This window comes from Brassica napus, chromosome C2 (assembly GCF_020379485.1).
Source record: "Brassica napus cultivar Da-Ae chromosome C2, Da-Ae, whole genome shotgun sequence".
Classification (NCBI taxonomy): domain Eukaryota; kingdom Viridiplantae; phylum Streptophyta; class Magnoliopsida; order Brassicales; family Brassicaceae; genus Brassica; species Brassica napus.
Genome location: NC_063445.1, coordinates 55,884,323 through 55,907,028, shown reverse-complemented (window position 1 = coordinate 55,907,028; position 22,706 = coordinate 55,884,323). Strand labels below are relative to the sequence as shown.

At 33.9% G+C, this 22,706-nt stretch overlaps 4 protein-coding genes across 6 annotated transcripts; all 4 read right to left on the bottom strand.

The window, feature by feature from the left end:
• Nucleotides 1-17: 17 nt before the first annotated feature.
• LOC125582013 (BAHD acyltransferase DCR-like) lies at nucleotides 18-3,409 on the bottom strand. The gene is made up of 2 exons (XM_048748384.1): nucleotides 2,842-3,409; nucleotides 18-1,189 (listed from the first exon to the last, which is right to left on the bottom strand). The coding sequence occupies exons 1-2, from the start codon at nucleotides 3,295-3,297 to the stop codon at nucleotides 209-211; spliced, it is 1,437 nt and encodes a 478-aa protein (XP_048604341.1). The 5' UTR covers nucleotides 3,298-3,409; the 3' UTR covers nucleotides 18-208.
• Nucleotides 3,410-6,451: 3,042 nt separating this feature from the next.
• LOC106380097 (ferric reduction oxidase 4-like) lies at nucleotides 6,452-10,176 on the bottom strand. Of its 2 annotated transcripts, none has more exons than XM_048748383.1 (8): nucleotides 9,984-10,176; nucleotides 9,758-9,854; nucleotides 9,583-9,675; nucleotides 9,079-9,306; nucleotides 8,303-8,630; nucleotides 7,623-7,857; nucleotides 6,816-7,540; nucleotides 6,452-6,702 (listed from the first exon to the last, which is right to left on the bottom strand). In XM_048748383.1, the coding sequence occupies exons 1-8, from the start codon at nucleotides 10,103-10,105 to the stop codon at nucleotides 6,560-6,562; spliced, it is 1,971 nt and encodes a 656-aa protein (XP_048604340.1). In that variant the 5' UTR covers nucleotides 10,106-10,176; the 3' UTR covers nucleotides 6,452-6,559. The 2 variants fall into 2 exon arrangements, with proteins under 2 accessions (XP_048604340.1, XP_048604339.1); XM_048748382.1 differs by having other exon boundaries at nucleotides 6,453-6,702; nucleotides 9,079-9,313; nucleotides 9,496-9,675; nucleotides 9,952-10,174.
• A 3,026-nt stretch (nucleotides 10,177-13,202) lies between these two features.
• Nucleotides 13,203-16,887, bottom strand: LOC125582012 (S-type anion channel SLAH3-like). Of its 2 annotated transcripts, none has more exons than XM_048748380.1 (4): nucleotides 15,765-16,884; nucleotides 14,642-15,412; nucleotides 14,349-14,380; nucleotides 13,203-14,278 (listed from the first exon to the last, which is right to left on the bottom strand). In XM_048748380.1, the coding sequence occupies exons 1-4, from the start codon at nucleotides 16,287-16,289 to the stop codon at nucleotides 13,897-13,899; spliced, it is 1,710 nt and encodes a 569-aa protein (XP_048604337.1). In that variant the 5' UTR covers nucleotides 16,290-16,884; the 3' UTR covers nucleotides 13,203-13,896. The 2 variants fall into 2 exon arrangements, with proteins under 2 accessions (XP_048604337.1, XP_048604338.1); XM_048748381.1 differs by lacking the exon at nucleotides 13,203-14,278 and having other exon boundaries at nucleotides 14,345-14,380; nucleotides 15,765-16,328; nucleotides 16,434-16,887.
• Nucleotides 16,888-18,742: 1,855 nt separating this feature from the next.
• Nucleotides 18,743-22,140, bottom strand: LOC106380096 (squalene epoxidase 4-like). Its single transcript, XM_013819914.3, has 8 exons — nucleotides 21,856-22,140; nucleotides 20,982-21,093; nucleotides 20,700-20,877; nucleotides 20,393-20,561; nucleotides 20,072-20,290; nucleotides 19,685-19,972; nucleotides 19,126-19,404; nucleotides 18,743-19,016 (listed from the first exon to the last, which is right to left on the bottom strand). The coding sequence occupies exons 1-8, from the start codon at nucleotides 22,051-22,053 to the stop codon at nucleotides 18,903-18,905; spliced, it is 1,557 nt and encodes a 518-aa protein (XP_013675368.2). The 5' UTR covers nucleotides 22,054-22,140; the 3' UTR covers nucleotides 18,743-18,902.
• Nucleotides 22,141-22,706: the final 566 nt, after the last annotated feature.

The following is a 22,706-nucleotide window of genomic DNA, read 5'->3' as shown; positions in this document are numbered from 1 at the left end:
AAGTCGTAACCAAGGCATTCTCCCACTCACAAGTGAATCTTAATTTTAAACAGCAAAAAGCAACTTCAGCACATGTCCGAAACACTCCAAGGTTCAAACACAACACACGAAAAACATAATCAAATACATAAATTCCACGTCAGCATTTTGCTGATTTATTATCAACAAAAAAGCAATTATTATTACGATAAACACTAACGAAACTGGCTCAAGCAAACCCGTTACCATTAGCATGACCATGACCATGACCATGACCATGACCATGACCATTGCCATTGGTGATCTTGTTTCCATCTTCTTCCACATCGATGAGTAAAAACTCTTTGCTCTTCTCTAGCTTCTCCATGACACGTGCTTCGAGAGTAATCTCCACATCGATGCTCACACCTCCAGCTTTCCCGGGGTACAAATACATCATCCCATTAAACCGGTTATTCGAACCGCTCCTAACCGTTTCCGGTTTACCCCACCCGAAGTCCACTTCGTAGACCTTAAACCTCGGAGAGCTCCCAACCGCCACGCAGTTCACTCCCGCGTCCTTAAACTGAAATATCTTCGGCGCCTTCTCCCACTCCTCGTTCCGCGCGTCTACCACACGCGCGTCGTGAGCAACTATCGCTTTCTGCACCACCGCAGCTCCGAACTCCGGCCCGTGCGCCGCCAGCAGCCCCGCCGCCGTCCCCGTGAAGATGGCCTGGATCATGTTCCCGAAGTACTCCTCCGGCATCGGCGGGTCAACGCGGCGGCGGCAGTCGGCGAAGACGGTGAAGACGGTTATGTCTTCCGGTTTGAGCCCACGCGCGAGGGTGACGTGGCGCCATATGTGGGATGTCAGGGACTGGAAAGTGGAGAAGGGCTTTGAGCCGTCGGATGGGACGACGGAGTTGGCTCTTGACTTGATCGTGTGGATGGCGGAGTCTGAGAACTTGAAGACTTTCTCTACAAGCTGCGGCGGTTCCGCCGCGGCGTCGCCGTTGGAGGACGCGTTGGGGTCCTTCGGGGAAGCGAGGTCGAGCTTCACGCGCGTGTCACGTGCCTTTGCTCGGTCGAGGAAAGGTTGGGTCGAGATGGTTTGGGCTCCACGGCAGATCTCGGCCCATGAGCTCATGAAGTGCCATGTGGCAGTTCCGTCGAGGACCGCGTGGTTGAAAGCTAGGCCCATTGCAAGCCCATCTTTAAGCTTGGTCACCTGTTTGCGGAACAGAATAAAATTAAAGAATGGAAAAGCATACATGTATTAATGACTAGTGACTACTCTAACGACCACACCTGTTTTCAAAAGCCTTAAATTTTTAATTGGACGATAGTCTCGAGACCAGAAAATAAGCAACAGAAACAATGACTACTCCAACGACCACATCTGTTTTGTTTTCAAAGGGCTTTACATTAAGTGCACATTAAAGGCCGTATTGAATTTAAAAGAGCATCGGATGATAGTGAAAGTATTGTATACATGCAAATACGTATACGTATGAGTACGATGTATAAACATTAAGGTTCATTCATACTAATTTGCAACAATCGCACCTATATATATATATATATGACTTCATGTTTTGTCGTACATGACTACATGCATGCCTACATATATACCAATCTGTAGTAGTTACCATCCATAAAATTGTTACTGGTCAGTCATTTAATGTTACATTTAATTGCTGTGCCACTTAAAATTTTCATATACATGTTGAAATGCATTTTCAAACCGAATTTTTCATTTCATTAACTGCAATTTCTGACTTATTATTGTATAAACTTCATGTAGATAAACATACACTAATTATACAAGCAAATTACAAATACTGAGATTTAGTTGTGTCCGATTCAACGTCGTCCAACCAGAGACATCGCCACAGATGTGTATTATAAGCCTAACATTTGCATGTTAGCTTTTGATATACATATAAATATATACTCCCTCCGTTTTTTAATATAAGTCGTTTTACAGTTATGCACGTAGATTAAGAAAACCATTAATTTCTTATATTTTCTAAACAAAAACATCATTAATTATTTACCTAACCACAATTCAACCAATAGAAAAATATAAGATATATTACCATTGGTCATACAACTTTAATTATTAATAAATTTTACATAGAAAACCGAAAACGACATATAATTTGGCACAAAAAAATTTCTCTAAAACGACTTATAATAAAAAACGGAGGGAGTATTAGATATTAAAAATTACAAAGTTATATCAAAACCAATATTCTTTTTCTTTCATATATGCATGCCAAGGTGGGGTTTCACCCGTTGAATGCCATTTACTTTCCCTATACTTTGAAAATAATTAATGTCAACATTTTCTGATGGGCTAGCTGGAAACATGCACAGCCACTTTTATGTACTAATTCGTTAGTTAATTAGTTTTGTTTTTTCTTTGGAGCTTACAGACGAATCAAATGTATATGGATCTATCAGTTTTGTAGGTCACGTGATGTTTGTCTTTTTTCTTTTTCTTTTTTGGGGCAAACACGTGATGTTTGTCTTTAAATGGTCATTTTATTTAAGTATTCTCCATTATTATTTTTAATGGTCGCTTGTGAAAACTATACACCAACCGAAGTTATTTTAGCTAAAATCAATGTACCACATAACACACATCAAAGTTCAACGAACAACCACATAGAGATGGCTATATTATCAGATATTTATGAAATAATCCTGATTTGTATAATCTAATTCGATCTATCTTATTTCACGTTATATTGCTTTTCTCTGCCACCAAGATTTGTATATCTAATTCTATTTTATTTCACGTGTACGAATAAACAAGATAAATGACAAAAAGCTAGCATGTGGCGATAGAATAATGTATATAAATTAAATAATTACCTGGACAGCAAGAAGAGGCCTGCGAAGTCCTTCCAAGTTCAAGATTCCGTTGTACGGAACCAACTCCTTGAACTGAGCTGTCCCGTCCTCAGCCGTGAGATCATCGACGCTGATGTCAACAGCATCAGCAACCGAGAACTCCACGCCGTTGATCTCTTCTTCGTCAGCGTCGTACTCAACTCGGAAGACCCCGTCCTCGTCCTTGGCCAGCTTACCGGCAAGCTGATAGAAGTCTTCAAGAACCGAACCCAAACTATCCTTGAGCTTCTCCACGACATTGTTTTGGAAAGTGGGTTCCTCGAGATCTAGAAGGTTCTCGAACTTGTAGAGCAGAAACTTCTGGTTGTAGTAGAAAGCTAGGTAAGGAAGATCAAATGTGGTGAGCTGGAATTGTTTCTTCCCTAGTATTGGCTTGTTTGGTTGCACATGTGTTTTGCTACTTATCTTTATCTTCATGGTGAAAAAGAGATTTGTTAATCAATGTACTACTTGTGATGATCACAATAATATATTAGCAATCTTTTTTTTTTGGGTGTGAGATTATAATGTGGTGCATGAAGTAAGAACTAAAGACTGCTTTATAGAGACGTACAGTGTGTAGTTGGGTTAGGCATTTAAGGTTTCGTGGAAGTAGTTGCGATTCATTTAATGACTCAATTAAACTCTATCTCTCTCTTTAAATTTATTTGCACGAATTGAAGTTAAGTTAGGGACCTTAGGGTTTTTGGGTAGAGAAAAGAAACAAAATAATCAATGTAATGATGCTATATGTGTTATTAAAACTGTAGGACACACTACGAACGCCGATAAAGATGGTAAATATGCTTAAAATTAGTCGACCAAAACAAACGTATTCTTTATAGATCCTACCTGGATTTACAAATTAAGATCCGAAGCTAATGATTTTTTTATCTTTTCAAGGCATAAGTTTTAATGGTTTGGATTACTCATATGAAAATACCTCATCTAAACTGTGCTTTGGGACATATTAACGTCTCTGAACTTTACACATGCCCAAATACTTTACTAGGCTTATAGGACTATACTTCCCATATTTAATTAGTAGGTAAGTGGAGCTGTGGAAGTTGGACAGCCACTTCTCCGGCTAATTAAATCTTATGGTTTGTAATTATTGTAGATAATTACCTGAATCAACGATGTCTAGTTTTAAAACAAGACAATAACATTCGACAATAAACTACTCCGTAAAACAAGAAGACAATCATAACAAGTACAAGGGTTAAAAAATAAGTGTGATGTGTTGTGTTGTATTTCTTTTGGGTAACATGTCATATTTTATATATTAAAACAGAAGTCACAACTTTGATTCATGTGTGATTTTTTTAAAAAATGGACTTAATGGACCTATTCATAAAAATTTATACTATATTTTAATTCAGATTAATAATAAATATAATTTTTAAAATATTTTAATCATAGTATCTTTTGATATCTTTTCATTTTAAATATAAATATATTTATTTTAAAATTCTAATAAATCTGTTTAAAAAGATTTTTACAAGATCTTCATTTTTTGAAATTATATTTAAATATTTTCACTAATTTCGAAATTAGTTTAAAATATTATTATACATTAATATATTCAGTTATATAAAATGAAAAATAAAAAAATCTATAACATTTTAGTTATTATATAATCATAATCAATCATATTAAATTAAAATTATTATATTGAGCTAAATATAATAAAATTGTATTAAATTTATATATTTATATATTTTATTTTCGCAATTATAAAATATTTATGTTCAAAAATAAAATCTAATATGTTGGTAAGATGGGTTAACATTATCAAACTATATAATACAAGTATAAAAATTAACATGTATTTCTTTAAAGTTAATAATATAAAATCTTTGTGACTACTTTAATCATAATATATTTTCATTTTAAATATAATATATATTTATATATTATATTTTAAAAATTCTAATAAATCTGTGTAATATTTAAACAATAACTTAATGTATTTTAAGTTATCGTTTAGAAATGAAAATAAATAAATTATATCCTATTTTATCTACTTTTATAGTCATGATGTTAAAATATAATTATTATACTAAAATAAATATAATAAAATTATATTCAATTGATAAATTTATAAATTTTATTTTCATAAATATAAACTATTTATTTAAAATATAATATGATGATAGAACGACTTAAAATTAATAAACTATATAATACATGTCTAAAAATTAACATATCTTACACTTTTATATATACAATAATAAATTATCTAAAATGAATAAGCATAAAAATATTGGTAGAAAGAAATCCAGTTTTGAAATACGGTTCAGAATTTAGCATAAATTAAATATAAAATATTTTTTAAATATATTCTCTCATAAATATATTAATTTGCTTAATAACTAAATGCAAATACAATAAGATAAATATATAATAAGAAGTGGCAAATATATAAGGTTTAAACAATTAATTAATTATAACATGTAAATTATAAAATTATTGTATTTGAAATAGTTATATAAATATTTAAGTATATGATTAACATTAAAAATATATACCACTTATGTTCTAAAACAATAATTTATGTATAGAAAAGTGAAAACAAACACCCGTGCGGTTGCACGGGTCAAAATCTAGTACAAGTTTAAATTTGGATGGTGACAAGTGACAACATTAGCACAATACACAAACCATTAGACTATGTTCTGGTCTTGATTGTAGATGGTTGTGTTTGCCAACAAGCATTAAATAATATAGGCAAATATGAAGGAGTTTAGTCATTATGAATTGTTAGAGCATCTCCATCCTATATTTATTTAAAAGAAATATGGTGGATCAAAAACTTCATTTCTATTTATTTTTCTATGATAGAAATCTTTAAAATAAGTGAAAGCTTAGTTAATATATATATATATATATATATATATATATAAATGAGCTTGTAAATGATCTTAGAAACAAATCAGCCCTCATACAAAAGAATATATGCCCAGCTTTATTGAGATAGTATCTTAAAATGGGGTTCTAACTGTTACTATATAGTATTTTTAATGTAACTTAACTTTATAATTAAATTTAATGTTTAATGAAAATTGAATTAACTAGAAGATGACAAAATGTTTTAATAGTATCTCATAAGTTCTCTTCAATTTCTTTCATACTTTTACATTTTTCTTTTCTTTTAATTGTAAGATACTTAGTGAGAATTTCTTATTGGAAGTGCTCTAACATAACAATTGGATAACAACGATTTGTACCATTAGATTTTTTAACAATATGAGATTTGACACTTTTTTTGTTATCTCCTTTTTTTCAAAATCTATTAGACATTTTTACTCTTCCTTCTCAAAAATACCTTCATCTAAAATTCGAACAAAGAACTAATCAGCTGTAGCTCTTATCCAAGGAATATATAAAACTTTTACCATAAAATTTTGATGAAACGGTAATGTGATTTTTAAAATTATGCATGCGCTTAGCATGGATCATTCATCTAGATTTTTTAAAACATTATTTTGCTCTTCAACACATATTAGAACCGATGACATCGAGTCTGATGATGATGATCCCATATATGGTGATGATGATAATTAATGATGCGGATGGATGATAGCACATATCGACATTCATTTTTGCATTGCGTTAAGAAAATAAACAGCAAACCATTTCAACATATCAAAGGTAATCACAATGAATATAAACAACATAGTCAGAACAATGGAATCGATCACCAGTTGAAACTAATTGCTTCAAAGTGAAGGTTTTTAGCCAAACCAGATGAACATATCCTTGCCACCTCATGCCTCATCTTTCTTGGCCCGCACACCATCACTCCAACGTCTTCTGAACCTTCGGCCTCAAACAAAATCTCTGCAAAACAATAACGTTCAAGCATCAGATTCCTGTATGTACACTCACTTGTCTTACACCATTTTTCCATGCACGTGATGCACACGTGGACTCTACTGAGTTAGATGACTTACTTTTCAGATTAGGTTTGGAGCCAAAATGGACTGAAGTGGCTTGTACTATGGATTGATAGGGAACGCTTTCGAGCTCTCTATCGTGGCTGCAGAACCATGAACCTGGAGAAGACGTAGGCGTATGAAAATCTACGCTCTGTACCTGCTTCTTGGACTCCTTATCTCCTTCCTTGTTAACTTTCTTGCGCCACAAGAAAACTGCGCTTGAAGAAATAAAAATGCACACACATCCTAGGAACATGTCCCAGAGAACTCTGTACGAGAAGTTGTAGATCTTTCCTGTGTTACGATCAACAGGGTATATGTAGTAACGTGTAACAATCGCTATGAGCAAGAGAAACATGACGAATGATGATAAGATCACAACTCCGAGCCAGAGTATGTTGTTGGGTCCAAGGACTGGTGAGATTGGAGAGTCTAATGGCTGTGGTTTGAACCATTTTGTCTGCAACAATCTGCTATCTTCAGCTGCCTCAGGCTTCTTGTCTTCTTGTGTTATATAGGCCTCGATCCGGAGATTCAGCCTAGAGATGTCCGAGACTGAAATATCTGGTGGGAAGATTAGGTCTAAAAACGCAAGATCATGGTAGTATTTAAAGGCACAAACAAGAAGAACATCTGGTATTTTTGTGCTTTGGTTTTGGGCTTGGAATATGAGTTCTCTGATCACTGAAATGAAGGGAGTGACTCCACTTCCCCCGCTCACTAGTATTAGAGAGTCATGCCTATAGTAAATGAAAATGATAACGATAATTTAGATAAAGTAGTTAAGTAAGAAAATGAACTAAGACTGTTAAGTTCTTGTACCTCAAATCTAAGGAGTTAGGACCATAAGGACCTTCAGTGGAAACCTCTAGAGAATCGATGGAAGAAGAGAGATGGGTGTAAAGCTTTTGAGTCCAAGTTCCCTGTCTTCTGATGACAACACTTAGTGTATCTTTCTCCAAGTTGCTGTTTGAAGTTATTGTGAATGGATGCCATTGAAGCTTGGAAATGCTCGGCACATGTAGAAACAATATGCTCGTTGGTGTATATTGTAGGCCTACAGTTTAGATGAAATGAAACTAATGGTTACAAATCCTTAGAAAAATTTGGCTAAAAACGTGAAGCATCTCTCTTTTAAACATGGCACTATAGCCCCAAGAAAAACATGGCACTCTAGCCCAAATTATTATTCTTGTATTTTGATCAAACATGATTATAAATACTTGTGGTTACTTTAGTGATAGCTGTGGTTAGTGTTAACATCTTAATATTATACGTTACATTAAACAAACTCAACACTAAAAAATATATTAAAAATAGCTGCAAAAATTATATTAAAAATAGCTGCAAACTGTAAACCTAAAATCAAATAGCATAAGATTTTTTTTCATTTTCATTTTGGATTTGTATTTTATAATTTGAAAACAGATCTTTAGTAAAAATATCCTAAATTATTCTGTTTCATTTCAATGTAAACTTAAATGGAGGAACAAGTTATGAACCTGGGGTTTTGGAGAAAGTGAGCTCGAGGTTATCTGAAGGTAAGATCCGAGCAGAGACAAGTCTAGATCTCTTGGTGGATTGTAAAAATCTCAAGTAGCGGTCGATAAAAAAGAGGAACATGTTGGGCAAGATCATGCAGAACCACGAGTCTCCAACATGGATCATGTAGAAGATTATGTAGAGACCATACAGATGGTGAGTGTAGAAGAAAATCTCAAACTTCTTTCGTCTATAGTATGGAAAACTTGTCACCCACATCACTATTCCAATCACCATTGCTATTGTACCGGCTAGATTAGGCACATATGTCGGATTCCATGCAAACGTCTTCACATATATAAGAAAAAATCAGGTCTGAAATATAACTAAAGGATAGATAAATCTTTGTCTCAGAAGAGTTTCCATATTTTTAGGGTTCTTTATAGTTAGAACATGTTTATTACAAGTCTCTTAAATTGGGTCTCTTAGCGTAATATAAGATACAGTCCCTTAGCTTTTAACTAAAAAAACTAAAAAGCGTTTTTTATATCTCTTATTTAAGAGACGTCTCTTAGTTTTTTCAGTTAAAAATTAAGAAACCGTATCTTATATTACGTTAAAAGATCCAACATACAATAAACATGCTTTTAGCAACCGGACATCCAATTTCACAAGATAATTTGGGTTGACTAGGCCTTGGTAACGATTGTTTCCCTTGGCCCTTGGGACAATCTAGGCGACTGAGCTTAAATATTTAATTTGGTGATAAAATAAAGATAAAGATTATATAACGGACCTCCATCAACTGATTGGTCATGGCCCAGTAGATAAGGAAAATGACAGTGTGAGCGAGGAAGAGAAAGTTTGAGATATGTCCGAGCCAAATGTGATATTTGATGCTTGACTCGGAAGTCAACCCAACTAGTGGCAGAATCGTAGAGGCTCTTGTCACAGGGAAGAACAAAAAGGCCCAACAGTAGTGGCCGACGTATCCTATTCTCAGTCCAAAAGCCCTAAACTTTGCCTGCCATCTGCACCATTTCACTCGATGTTTTAAAATTTTAATCTACTCTATTAAAATTGTAATGGGAGAACTCGAACTAAAACATCCTAAGCCGGTTTTGATATGGATATTTGAAGGCATTCAATTAAAAAGTAAAATATAAGAAAAAAAATTAGAGAGCTAATTAAAAGTAGGAACAACAAAACTTACATTTTTGCATTGTCATGGTTATGAAGACTGACGTGATAGCTAAGGTAGAGATAATTGCCGAGAGCCCAAGTCAAAAGAGCCACAAACAATAGAGAAAAAGTAAACTCTGTTACTGTCACTATCCCCAATGGGTTCATAACCATCATCACCCTCCCCATTCTCCCTTTTATCTTCGATTTGCTGCATTTATATGAATAAGAATCTGATAATTTGTATGTTTATATAGTCAAGAGAAAAACAATGACATTATAACAAGCCACACCTTTGAGTTTGGGTGGGTTTCTTTTGGATATGCAAATAAAGACAACTCAGAACCGCAATAAACATCATGGGAACGGTAAGAAGCACTAGATTTATGCCTATACACATTCATGATAAACAATAAATGGTCAGAAACAAAGGAATCTATATATCAAAATGAATGCGAGAAATATATATAAGTTGAGAAATAAATACCTTGAGGACCAAAATAAGTAGTATTGAAATACTTGGTCATTTTGGGAGTCCACTTGTTTTTGAAAAGGTTTGTTGAAATCATAACCCAAATGAACATCCATCCGACAAATACAGCCACCATTGACATCTTCAGCAAGTTTCTCATATCCCCCATATTCACTTTATTGTATCCACAATATTTGATGTAAGCTTGTGTGTTGATGTGTGGATTTTTTTTTGAGGGTTTAAGCTTTTGGATTTGTTATTTATAGAGGAGTATAAGGGTGTTATCGTAATTGTGTCATTTTTATTATTGCCTAGATGTTATATGTTTAAGAAGTAAGATGCGAGAATACTTCCCCTGCTTTTTAATTATCTTATCTCCTTAATTGCTGGCAGAGGTTATACATAACATATAATTTAATATATATATATATATATATATGCCTATGCACATCATAAATATATGGCCTGCATCAGAATTTATGTAGATACATTTGTCAAGAAACCTTGCTGATACATTTGAGATTGGTTTATGACATTATATGCGTTTCTTTGATCATTTTCTGTATTCAGGTTTGATGTATTGTTTCTTTTGAACTCAAGCAACATACTTTGGACTATTCAACTTTGATATAAGATATAAATTCATATGTATACAAGTATATATGAATGTTTTTATATATCAACAATATGCACTATATAACCTTGGATGGTGATCAACAGTTTCACAAATGACTAGATGGCATGTCCTTGTCACATATAAACATATGCCCTGGTCACATATAAACACATTTTAGTACTTGGAGTAAGTAACATATGATAGTTTCATAGATTACCCCAATAGTTTAAACGTGTAACACATAGTTACGAATACAAAATTTGCGGCTCCATAGCAAAAACTCAGTTATTCTTTGAATGCAACATATTTCTAATCATTATATGAGGCAAATAAATACAAGAATTCTCACTTACTTTCATGAAGGGGTGAAATCTCGTTGAAAATAAAGCTAATATGATTGTGTAACTATTATATTAGAGAAACGAGAGATACTTTTTGTTGTAGTCAAAGGGAGGTACAAGATGGTTCCCAATCAATATTACTAGTTATTAAACGTCATTTATTTACTAAAGAATGAGCTAGGGTTTAGAGATATGAGATTTGAGAACATTCTACAAGGCAAGGGGCCAAAAAGGCATGATTCATGCTTGGACAAATTGGTACTGCTTGGTGTACTACACCTTTACTTGTTCTTAGCTAATAATTTATCTCTGCATTAGAAAAAGATTATGTAGTACTAATAATTTTGTTTCTTAGCAATCACAGTGTAATATTAATACTTTTTGAAATAATACATTCGGTATTTAAATCCAACTAGATGTTTTGCCCGCATGTCGTTTTACTAATAGTTATTAATATATTTCTTATGATTTTAACATGACAATAACTTTTTCTTTATATTCTTAATCATTTTATTTTTCTTTGATTTTTATCTCAGTCTACGTCTTCTTAGTACAAAGGAAAGCTATAAAACTATAAAACCATGAAAGCATAATCACATAACAAATATTACACACAATAAAGTAAAATAAGAATGTGAACTTCTATTTTGGACAACGAAGAATGTGAACTTTTGGTCTCTCTTAATCTACTTTGTATTTTTGATCCAGAAAATTTTATTAAATTACCAAAAAACATTGAAACACGCAAATCCAAATAAAAATAAAATAAATAAAAAGTAAATAAAAAATAAAGTTCGATGATAATTTAGAAAAAAAACTTAAAAAACAATTGAGATAATGATAATATTTCATTGGTTTACTTGATAAATATATACATTGAATTATCGAAATATTTCATAAGTTTACATTTAATAAACAAATAAATAGAAAAAATAGTTTTATTATTATTATAGTTAATTATATAATAATAAATCTAATTATTCATTAAAAATATATCTACTTTAGCCGTTTTAGAGATTAAACCATTAAACACATATTCATAATTAACATGATTACATAAACAACTCTTTAAACTTAATATCAAAGCATAAGTTTTCTTATAAATTAAACAGTAATAAAACATATAAGTGAAATAACTGCCATTAAATAATTTAGAATAACTAATTCATAATTCCAAACTGCATATAGCAAAACCTATTTGCTTCCTAGTCTTTTAAAGTCAATGAAAGAAAGAAAAAACATAAAACTCCAACTAAACAGAAAACAAATATCGAAAGTACATAAATATAGATGTCAAGAACCCAAAAAAGGATCTAAAGCTAAAGAGAGAATGAAGCTTTGATGTTGTTCATATAGTCCTTAATGCAAATAACTCAAAGAATAATATTGTTTGACAAAAAAATATTGTTTGATCTGCACAAAATGATTGAACCACTGAAAAGAGAGCATTCATCAGAATGAAAGTGATATCATGAAGATAACCCAAGCAATTGAAACAACCAGAAAACACTGTACCTAAATGATGAAATAAAACTATAACCGGTAATTTGGAATGAATGAAAAAAATGGAACTATAAAATTTAAAACATCTTACATCACATGAATACAAGAATTAGTCTTCACTTGTGAAAGTTAAAACAATTATAATTTTAGTTCCAATTAGAAATCTCGAGATAGTTATATTATTTAAATGAATAAATTAACGATTTAAGCTAAAAACTAATAAGAAACTTGTGAAAGTTAAAATAATTATAATTCCAATTAGAAAGTTCGAAACAGTATACTATTTAAATTAATAAATTAATTAAAAATTCGAAATATTTATATTATTTAAATTAATAAATTAAATATTTAAATTAAAAACTAATAATAATATGATAAATAAGTAAAATTAGCTAAAAGCATGGAGAATGTGACAAATCAGCAAAATCACTTCATAAATAATAGTATAGATAGATTCACGAGGTGGTTAATTACTTCTTTTTTTTTGCTAAAGATGTTGCATCTTCTTTTGGACACATACACATTTGTAGAATTCATTGAGGATAAGAATAAAACAGACCAAAGGATAAATCCGATTGGTTAGAAATATTTGAAATAAAGAGAATCTTATTGATCATGCAGAGTTGACATTCCAGATTAGACATTGGAAGTACATTCTGATTTTATGAATAACGAACTGAAGTACAGTTGACTTATATTGAAAGGGACGTACAGTAGTACAATCTACAATACCACTAGATTTATTAGTCATATTAATCTATTGATTTTTTGTATAACCTATTGATAATATATGGTTGACAATTTCAAATTTTTATAACTCGTCAAGGTCAGCCAATGGAATGTTATTGTTTTTCTTTTTTTTGACAAAACAATGGAATGTTATTGTTGTGTATGAAATAAATGCATAAAAACAACTGAAACGTGTGTACTGTATCGTATGAGAAAACTTGATTTATGAATAAAATGAAGAAAAAAAAACTAATAAGAGACGGCACAAGGAGTGGTTTGAGCCTCCCGTGTTAGCTTTTGATGCAAGAAGCAGTAGCTTCGTGTTGACAGAGAATAACTTTTCTTGCAGAATTACATTTTAAATGATGATTCTGTTGATTTGTAAGTTGTCACGGATCCAGATCCTTTTTGTTGAACGACATCAATGGCTTTGGTTGGTCTCCATAGCATTTGTAGATTTGCCGATCAAATGATTATAGCCTCTCGAAAGTCAAAAACTTTTTTATTTATTTGAACTAAACAAGTTTTTACATACTGTATTGGGTTAACCGCTAACAAATCCAGCTTAGGATAAATTGGTTCTGATTTAGATCAGTTCACCCTTGTAGACATCCCTACTTTTTGTTACTACAAGTTTACACATGCTCATTAGAACCATAGCAACCAACAGTTTACGTTACTAGGTTCCTCACTTGTGTCAGCCACAGTGACACCAAGTCAAAACCAAAAATCGTATACTACGACTCTGACTATACACATGATATGATTTTTTTATTGTGTCGAATTATTCTCTTGAATTTTGTCAATGGCAGCTTCTAGATCATTACTGTCGGAGTCTGCGAATTTCAAGTAATTTTCGATGGTCTCTGAGCTTACGTTTCTAAACTGTTCGAGCCAACGGTGGTGGTTAGTCTGTTTGGATCTTGGGCGGTTGCTGATGGCTATAGCGTTGTCATTGGGGAAAAGATTTCCGAGGACAAAGACATGGATGATCGTGGTCACGAGGAGTGCGAAAACAACTAGTGTCGCAATGGCACAGAGGATCACACACAGTACTTTAGTCATAGTGTTCCTCACTACTGCTGCGTAGCTGATGGTTGCAATTGCAGCCCCAGTCATTGGAAATGTATACGCCCACCAAGACAACGAAAACCTTAAACAAAAAAACAAATTAATACTAGTCGTATTGAGCATATAAAAAAGGGAAAGTTTCTAAAACTTACTTGATTCCACGAAAGAAATTAATCCGAACCGCCTATTGAATTTGTAAAAAAACAAAGGAAGTGAAGATTTGTGTTAGTGAATGCTTTTTGTGAAGAGAAAAAGTATGCAGAGCCAGTTTTGGGAATAGTTAACTAAAATACTGGTTTTAGACCCCTAATTTGTTTTTCAAGTTAATATATATGAACATAGGTCATCAAATTGTTTTAAAATATTTTATTACTTAATTGTTTAATTTTTTTAAAATCTCAAGACTGCTCTGCATGTATGAGTCAAGAATATATGTGAAACGTACCAAGGAGAAATAGAGGAACATGGCGATGAAGTAACAGACTTTGGAGCCATAGTTGAAGGAGCCAGTGATCGTAGCCCAAGCCATGGAAGCAACACTTGGAGCGGCAACAAAAAGGAAGAACACAGGGTGAAGATCTTTAGGCAAAGTCTCATTGGTCGGTAGTCTTTGGTACAATGTCACAAACAGAACCAAGTAATGAGCCATCCCAACGGTAAAGAAAAATATTGGTCCTTCCCTAAGGCCCATTCTTGCACCAAGCAACGCCCCTACAAAGTTCCCAACGATTGCGAGATGGTTGGTCGGGTTGGCGACTCGGGAGAGCCTGCGTTGACCACCCGACATCCACTGTCCGTAAATCTTGAGCTCGAGACAGATGAAAGGAAACATGAGGACGTACCAAAGGAACTGTGGCAAGTCTGTAACTATAAAAGGTGGGACCGCTAAGGCTAAGAAGAGTAATGAAATGAAAGGCGCGAAGAAGAAGTTGATTCTGATGGGATGGTAGTATTCGCGGCGTACGGCTTCGAAGTAGAGGATGATTTTGAGGAGGTAAATAGTGGCAATGATGAGAACTAATGCGACCGAGATGAACCAGAGACTCCGGTGTATCCAGAGGGATACGTGTAGGAACTTTGTTGGCTTCGCAGTGGCTAGGGTTTTCCACATTATGGCTTGGCTGCCCACTCCAAGGCACACACCGAAGGTGGATATCGGGAAGCGGAGAAGGAATGGCCATGTTTGTTCACTTGGTAGAACGATCTCTTCTTGAGACTATAACTTCCGGAAAATAATAAAGATAGTTAGATAGTTTTTTTATTGTGAACAAACACGAATAAATAAAACAAAGAAAATAAGAACATTTTAGAGAAACCGGCATTTAAGCATACTAAAAATTCGATATACATTTTTTTCTTTTATAAAAACTTTCTTATCTATTAAAAGTGAAATTCCTAATCCTAAAAGATATACTGTATACGGATGTACAAGCTTTAAGTCACTTAATCTACATTTCTTAGTTCATTCGTTGTTCAGGCTCAATAATTCCGCATATAAGCAAAATATGCTAATTGAAATGAACTTCATATAAGTGTAAATGTGATAAAAACAAGCGTAGGTAAAGTACCCGGAGAGTCTCCAATTCAGGACCTTCTAAGGCAGCGAAGTATCGATCCACAGGCATGGCTTCATGATTAGTATTTAAATGCTCCTTAGCCCGGTTTGGTGTCTCCGGTATAGAAGCTGGTTTTCTTGTGAATTGTCTCTCAAGTCTCCCTGACCAAGTCTTGAATGAGTTGTACCTGTGATCCTTAAGCTTATGCGATGCAGGCTTTTGATTTTGAAGTTGACCGCTCTGGTGATGTTGCTGATGATGATGTTGATGTTGATGATTATCAGGGCGAAGACTATCATTATCATTATCTTTGCAGGTTTCAATGTAGAGGGATGGGACTTTGGTCACCGGCTGAGAGAGAAACTTAACGGATTTTCCAGTTGACCCACCGTTTTTGTTGTTGTCGGATGATGAAGATGTAGGATCAGCGATCATATGATCAATTGGTGAAGTTGGCATTGGAAGTGATGTCTTCCTTTGATGATTGATCGTCATCCCGGGTTTTGTCTCTTTGAGATCCTCATTGTGAGCTTCCATTGTTTTGCTCGCTGATAAACTTGATACTTCTAGACCATTCTATCCATTTATATGTAACATGATCTGGTCGGACTTAGTTATATAATAATTTTTAACCTAAAGTTTGCGAGTGTGGAAGGCAATACATCAAATAATATAATTTACCAAATCAGAGGTAGAGGCATGAGAAGGATGAAAACGACTGATGAAGCGAGGAGGACGAGGAAGACTATTCTCTTTGTGATTGTCAAAGTTAACCACTTCTGTTGTAGCTTCTGTCAGTATAGCTGGGAGCTCCCCTTCTACTTCTATTTGCAAACATTTTGATCTCTCTTCCATTTAAAACAAAAATTCCCCTGTAACAAAAATGTTAACTGATTTTTTATATATATACAAAATGATTAGTCTTTTGACTTGACATGTATCACTGATTATTCATATAACCCTTGAAGTTAATTCAATTGCATCTATACACCTTTCGTGGTTTTGACGCATATGCAGAAGAAAACAAAATCTATATTAGAGAGAGTATTATCAATAAAATGTTAGGCATGCAGAAGGACTTCTGGTGAGTTCTTATTGATCCAATAGATTTCCACCTTTTTCTTCGTTATCCCTTTATTATTCTCTATAATATATCTTTCTAACATCATCTAGAAAAATCAATTTGGTTTTACCACAGACTGATAAAAACAAAATCAATTATTCTATATAAACAAACCACCATTTAGCCTATAATTCCAGCTTACATGAATTCTCCACCTATAAACATGTACCCTAAATACCATTCAAAGGTTAGTGTCTAGACACTACGTCGTTTTCTCAGCTGAATGGAATTCGACTACACTTACACTCTGTTGGACATAGTGGGCTAGAAAGAAACACCACGCGTTTTTGTTGATCGTAATCAAACAATTGCACTTAGGAAAAAATGTGTTGGGAGCCCTTGAGAATCCTCCTCATATCAAGCAACAATCATTCAAGAAAACAGAGAAGAAATATCTATTAATCCATCCTCGACGTTTATGCAACAGAGTACCAAGTATAAAAAAAAAGTTTATGAAAAAGAAAATAAGAAACACCCAATAATAATGCTTTAACAGTAATCAGAACCCTAAGTTTTTCTCGTTCGTAATTCGGAACCCTATATTGAGATAAAAACAAATAAATGATCGCATATTGCCGATGCATTTGCGTTAGAAAGTATGTGAAAAAAAAAAAAACCTAAAAAATTAATTTTGTTTTGGTGATGGAATGACTGTCAACAATGAGCAAAAAAGACGAAAAAGCAAAAAAAAAGAAAAGAAAATTGAAATGAACACCTAACCTGGCGATTCTAAAATGTGCAGAGTAAATGCTGCTTGGGATTTGAAAATTTTAATTAGATCTAGACTTTTCTTGGGATGGGAAAAGTTAAAGCGAAGACGAAGGAGAAAAAGATAGCTGGGAGAAAACAAAACACGTCGCAGTACTAGTTACTATATATAGAGAGATGTGTGTTGACGTCAAAGTTTTCAACGTTGCCGTCTTCTTCAAAAAAATTAAAGTTGACGTTAAAATGTCAGAACATATTATTTTTTTGTAAAAATAAAAGTTAAATCCAGATCTATTAAAGACAGAGACCTAAGTCCCGGATGGGAGGTGCAACAATATGTCAGAACATATTACACATGAAACAACTTTTTTTTTTAAAAGATCTACTAATCATTCTTTTAAAATAATAGTATATGAACCAAAATAGAAGACTACTTCTCAAGAAAGAATGTTGATCCACTTAATACCCAATATTCATTAGCGATAGAAGAGGTAATGAGAATTATGACAGCTTATAATTAAGTTGATAATTGACCCAGCATGCATTGTCAACTTATACTTTGTCATCCTTTTTTGAGCAAAGAACTCATGGAGCTGAGCATTGTTGTACTCGGAACCATTATCACATTCCAGGGAGAGCGTATGTCTTTATTGAAATGAGTTTTGACATACGTGTGGAAGTGCAGGAACTTTGAGAATACATCTGCTTTTGCTTCGTAAGGGATAAACCCCCGATCCGTGGTTATGGATAAATAATACAGACGTGGATGGTCTTCTCAGCAATAGTGGGCCCAATAGTGGATTTACAAACATATAAAGGCACTAAATTTGTTTAAATTAAAATTCAATTCAGTTCAATAATATAATAAATTTTGTGACAGAACTCCAAGTGTAGTTTATTTTCCTTCCCCATAGTCGTTTTGTTCTATTTTCATACAATATGCTCTGTTTTTACAGAAGAGTAACTATTGATTTTTGATAGGCTGGAGGGTTTGTCATATACCTGTAACATTCTTCTCATATCTTTCCTTCTTCAATTGCCTTCTTCAATTAGACTTCAACATTTGGCGAAGGGTTAACAAAACTTCTGTGACAAGAAACTCTGGAATTAGCGAAGAAATTGAAATAGACATAAGCAGAAAATCAAGGATCAGCAGATAGAACATAATAAATCAGCATGTAACATATCCAAGTTTGGTTACAAGACAAAACAACAAGGCCTAATCAAAGGCTCAACTAGACCCAATTCTTTATTTAATTTACTAAAGATAAAACTGTTTGAGTTATAAATAGTCTTGGTTTTGAACGATCAATCAACCATCAGTCGCTGGCCGTGGCCATATAGTTTCTACGATACGCAGCTGCGTTTGTCGGAATCAACATCTCTTTGAATCCTTCATCCACCAAATGTGCACCCAACATTTTCAAAGCCAACTGATAAATAACATAATAAGTCAACAAGACAACAATATGTAACCGTTGTTGAACATGTAAAACATGGGTGTGAAAATAGCAAGAAAGTATTAAGTATATATATCTTTACCGCAAAAGTCCTGAGGCTATGCCAAAAGCGACGGGGCGAAGGAAAGGGAGAGAGCAAGTAGCCCATGGAGGTGAGGGTGATGGCAACAAGATGAAGGACTAGAGTAAGGGGACGAGGGTTCATGCCTCCAAGAATAGCCATCATTCCGGTTGTTCGGAAACCACCACTGCACAGGTAATTAAAGCAACCTTGTCGCATTCCCTCTCTTGCTTCGTCTGTTGTAGCGATTAGCACTTGTGAAAAGACAGCAGCCAGCGTGTTCACAGTAGCCGCCATTGGCTTTTGCCGTCCAAAATCAACACGAATAGAAAACAAATGTCATATATAATACATCTTAATTAACTGTATGTGAGTATTTTAAGCAATGGCTAATACTAATGTACAATGTGAATGTGTCCAAATGTTCCCTAAGTGATCGTTAACTAAAAGAGTCATATATACGCCTAAGATGACCTAATCTAGCATATAAAATGATATAGCGAGTAGCTTCACTTATTGCTATTTTTTTTTTCGAATAATAGATCCCGTGAACTTTTACACATTTATACAAACAACCAACCTTGCGGATGATGTAAAAGGACTTGATAAGCTTCGAGACCTTCTTGGTGTTACCAATGTTAGGCAATGACCTTAGAAGATTACGTATAATGAGAACGTCCGAGAGTGCAACCATCATCCCTGAAGCTATTATAGGATGACGCATATTGAATGCATCTCCCAACACAATAACTCCTTTTTTATCACACGGCTTCGCTGACATACTCATAGTCGCATGTATTTTTACCTCTTGTAGTCCCTCGTCAACCCCTTTCAAAAGAGTCTCCCGGAGCTTTCCAGTTTCAGGTATCTACGGCACGCAAGGGATTAATGATACAAACTAAGTTATATAAACAAAATTACACCATTCGAAATCAAAGAGACTCCTTATGATTCCTTGAATACGTACCTGAGGAGCCACAGTTTTCTTAAGAAAGTTAACCATATCGCCATTCGCCATAGAAGGAATACTGTCGGCAGGAAGCTCGGCAGCAACGCGAACCTCATCGCTGGTTATTTGATAGATAACACATGGGAAAGGTTTACAAAAAGTCAGATGCATACTATGAGGATCTTCAAGTCGGCTATTCTTCACGACGAAACCCACAAAATGCGAGAGCACTTCCTCCTGTTTACATATAGACGTATATATATGATCATGAAACTTAGTGAGAATATAAAAAGGTCTACATTAATGCTTTAATGCTTAAGAGAGTGAGTGTCCACTCACTTTATTATCAATGGCTGACCGACGAAGGTTTGAATAGCAACCGTCACATACCACAGTGAGTGGTGCGAAAGCAGTTATTTCTTCTCCTGCGCTATTCTTGTATGTCACTCCTTTAACCATTCCTTTTTCTTCTATCAAAGACTTCACCGTTCCTTCTTCTAGTTGCACACTGCCAATGTTTATTGCATTGTATACTAAATAAGAGATGATATTATATAAGAGTGGGTGGTAGATCATTTTACTCATTAGTATTGGCTATTGATTACGGTTCCATGTTACAAAAAAACACACTGCTATATGCACGTACTTGGCAAGAGAAGCTGCCTTTTTGCGTAGACGTTGTACCAGACGGCCATTACGTAAGAATCTACCCTGTGGTTCATAAGGAAACTTAGTGCTACTCGGGTAATACAAGGTCCCATGTTTCCCGTCCTTGTAAATTGCCAAGGAATGTGATTCTTGAGCGTCTATCTCCTTCAAACAATCTAGTAGATACCACAATGAGTTTAGATACATCCATGCGCGTAGGCAACAAGAGATCAATCATCATCGTGTAGTGATGAATGTGAAGAGAAAGAGATAGACAAACCTTCAAGGCCAAGCTGAGCTAACTTGAGGCGTCCTCCTGCTTGCATCAGCTCTCCCATAAATCTTTGAGGTTCTTTCAAGTCCCTCTCTATCACATGTACTCGCCGCCCATCCTAGATCCGCATGTAGATCATATACACATACTGAATAGCTACTAACGACATAACTTAAAATAACATTTCTGTAGAAACTCATCGAAATTAGTACGTAATATTCAAATTGTCAGATCAAGATTTTTTGTTTTCCTGCATAGTGCATCCGCATTCCTTTTTTTTGGTTGTATTTAAAACTCATGGACACTCATGCACCTACATTTCTCTTTATTGTAGTCTCTCTTTTAAGGAAATACGGCTACCACATTTTTCCTTAAATGTTGGACTAAAAGCTAAATAATGGTTCTGAAAAATATTACACCAAACACACACACTTATAAGTTATAAATATAATACATTTTTACCATTTCCATTGATTTAGTTTGTTTTCATATATTCCAAAATATAAATGAAGGGATATATATATGAGTGTATATATCCATATCTAAACCCTCTGAAATCATACAATCGGTTAAATCTTACACCCTCTATATAGTATCAGCCCCCTGATCAACAGAAAAAGGTTTATCTGACTTTTAAGATATATCTGATTAAAGAGGCTGAACACAACGTATGAAAAGCTACCAAAAACCTAGTTCAATCAGTTATATAGGTTTCAAAACATCAACATAAATTTGAACTAAAATCATATCTACTAGATCACTACAATTAACATGGCAGATCTAAATTTCTTAGATATATAACCAACCTATGCAGTTGATCGTACCGTGATTAGTTTATGAATGTATAAACGGAAGAAAACTGTTACATGCGCAAATATACCTTAGCAAGAGCATAAGCTAGAGCCGATCCTGCCACACCCGCCCCAACGATTATAACATCAGCGACACCGTCTCTTCTCTCCTCTGTATCGGCCTCTGCTTCCTCGGCTGCCGTCTTCTTTCTCTTGATGAGGTGAAAAACTATCCATGTCAGAATGAAGGCGAGAAGCGTCCATAACCACGCGTATGTCGGTACCATTTCCGCTTAGTAGTAAGATTTTTGTCTTTCTTTGAAATGATATTGTTAAATAGGAACTTAGATATCTAAGTTCCAGAAAAATGCTCTTTAAATAGGATAAACTCACAATGTCAAGCCTCGACAAGAAAAATAATATTAAATATATGTAATGAATAAGTTAGCAAACTAATATATTACTGTTCTTTAAGGGCAGACATGAGAACAAATCAGATTCATTGATAATTGTAGTTGCACGACAATTCTAGGTAATAATTCCATTTGATTAGCTAATAGCTAGTTTATATGGTTTCTTTTTATTCTTATTTTTAATATGGTTTCTAATTAATATGAGTTCTCAAAAATGTTTCAAATTTATTCTCGTAGTTGAAAAATAATTTACTGGAATTAATTTTCTCAAGAACATACATATTGTGGCTTTTTCAAATCTATGTCTAATTTTTTATTTTTCGATTAGTACTTATCCACTTTAGACCTGAAACCTGAAGGTAGTTGTTAAAAAAAGCATAAAAGTAATGTTCGTATGAATTTTATTTTGGATTTTTCCAAAAGGACTCATTAATTAGAGTTAAATATCTTTTATATTTGTCTAAACTTTTAATCTGAAATTTTGTTTGCATTGACAACAAACTTTTTCTCAGATCAAGTGTCGTACA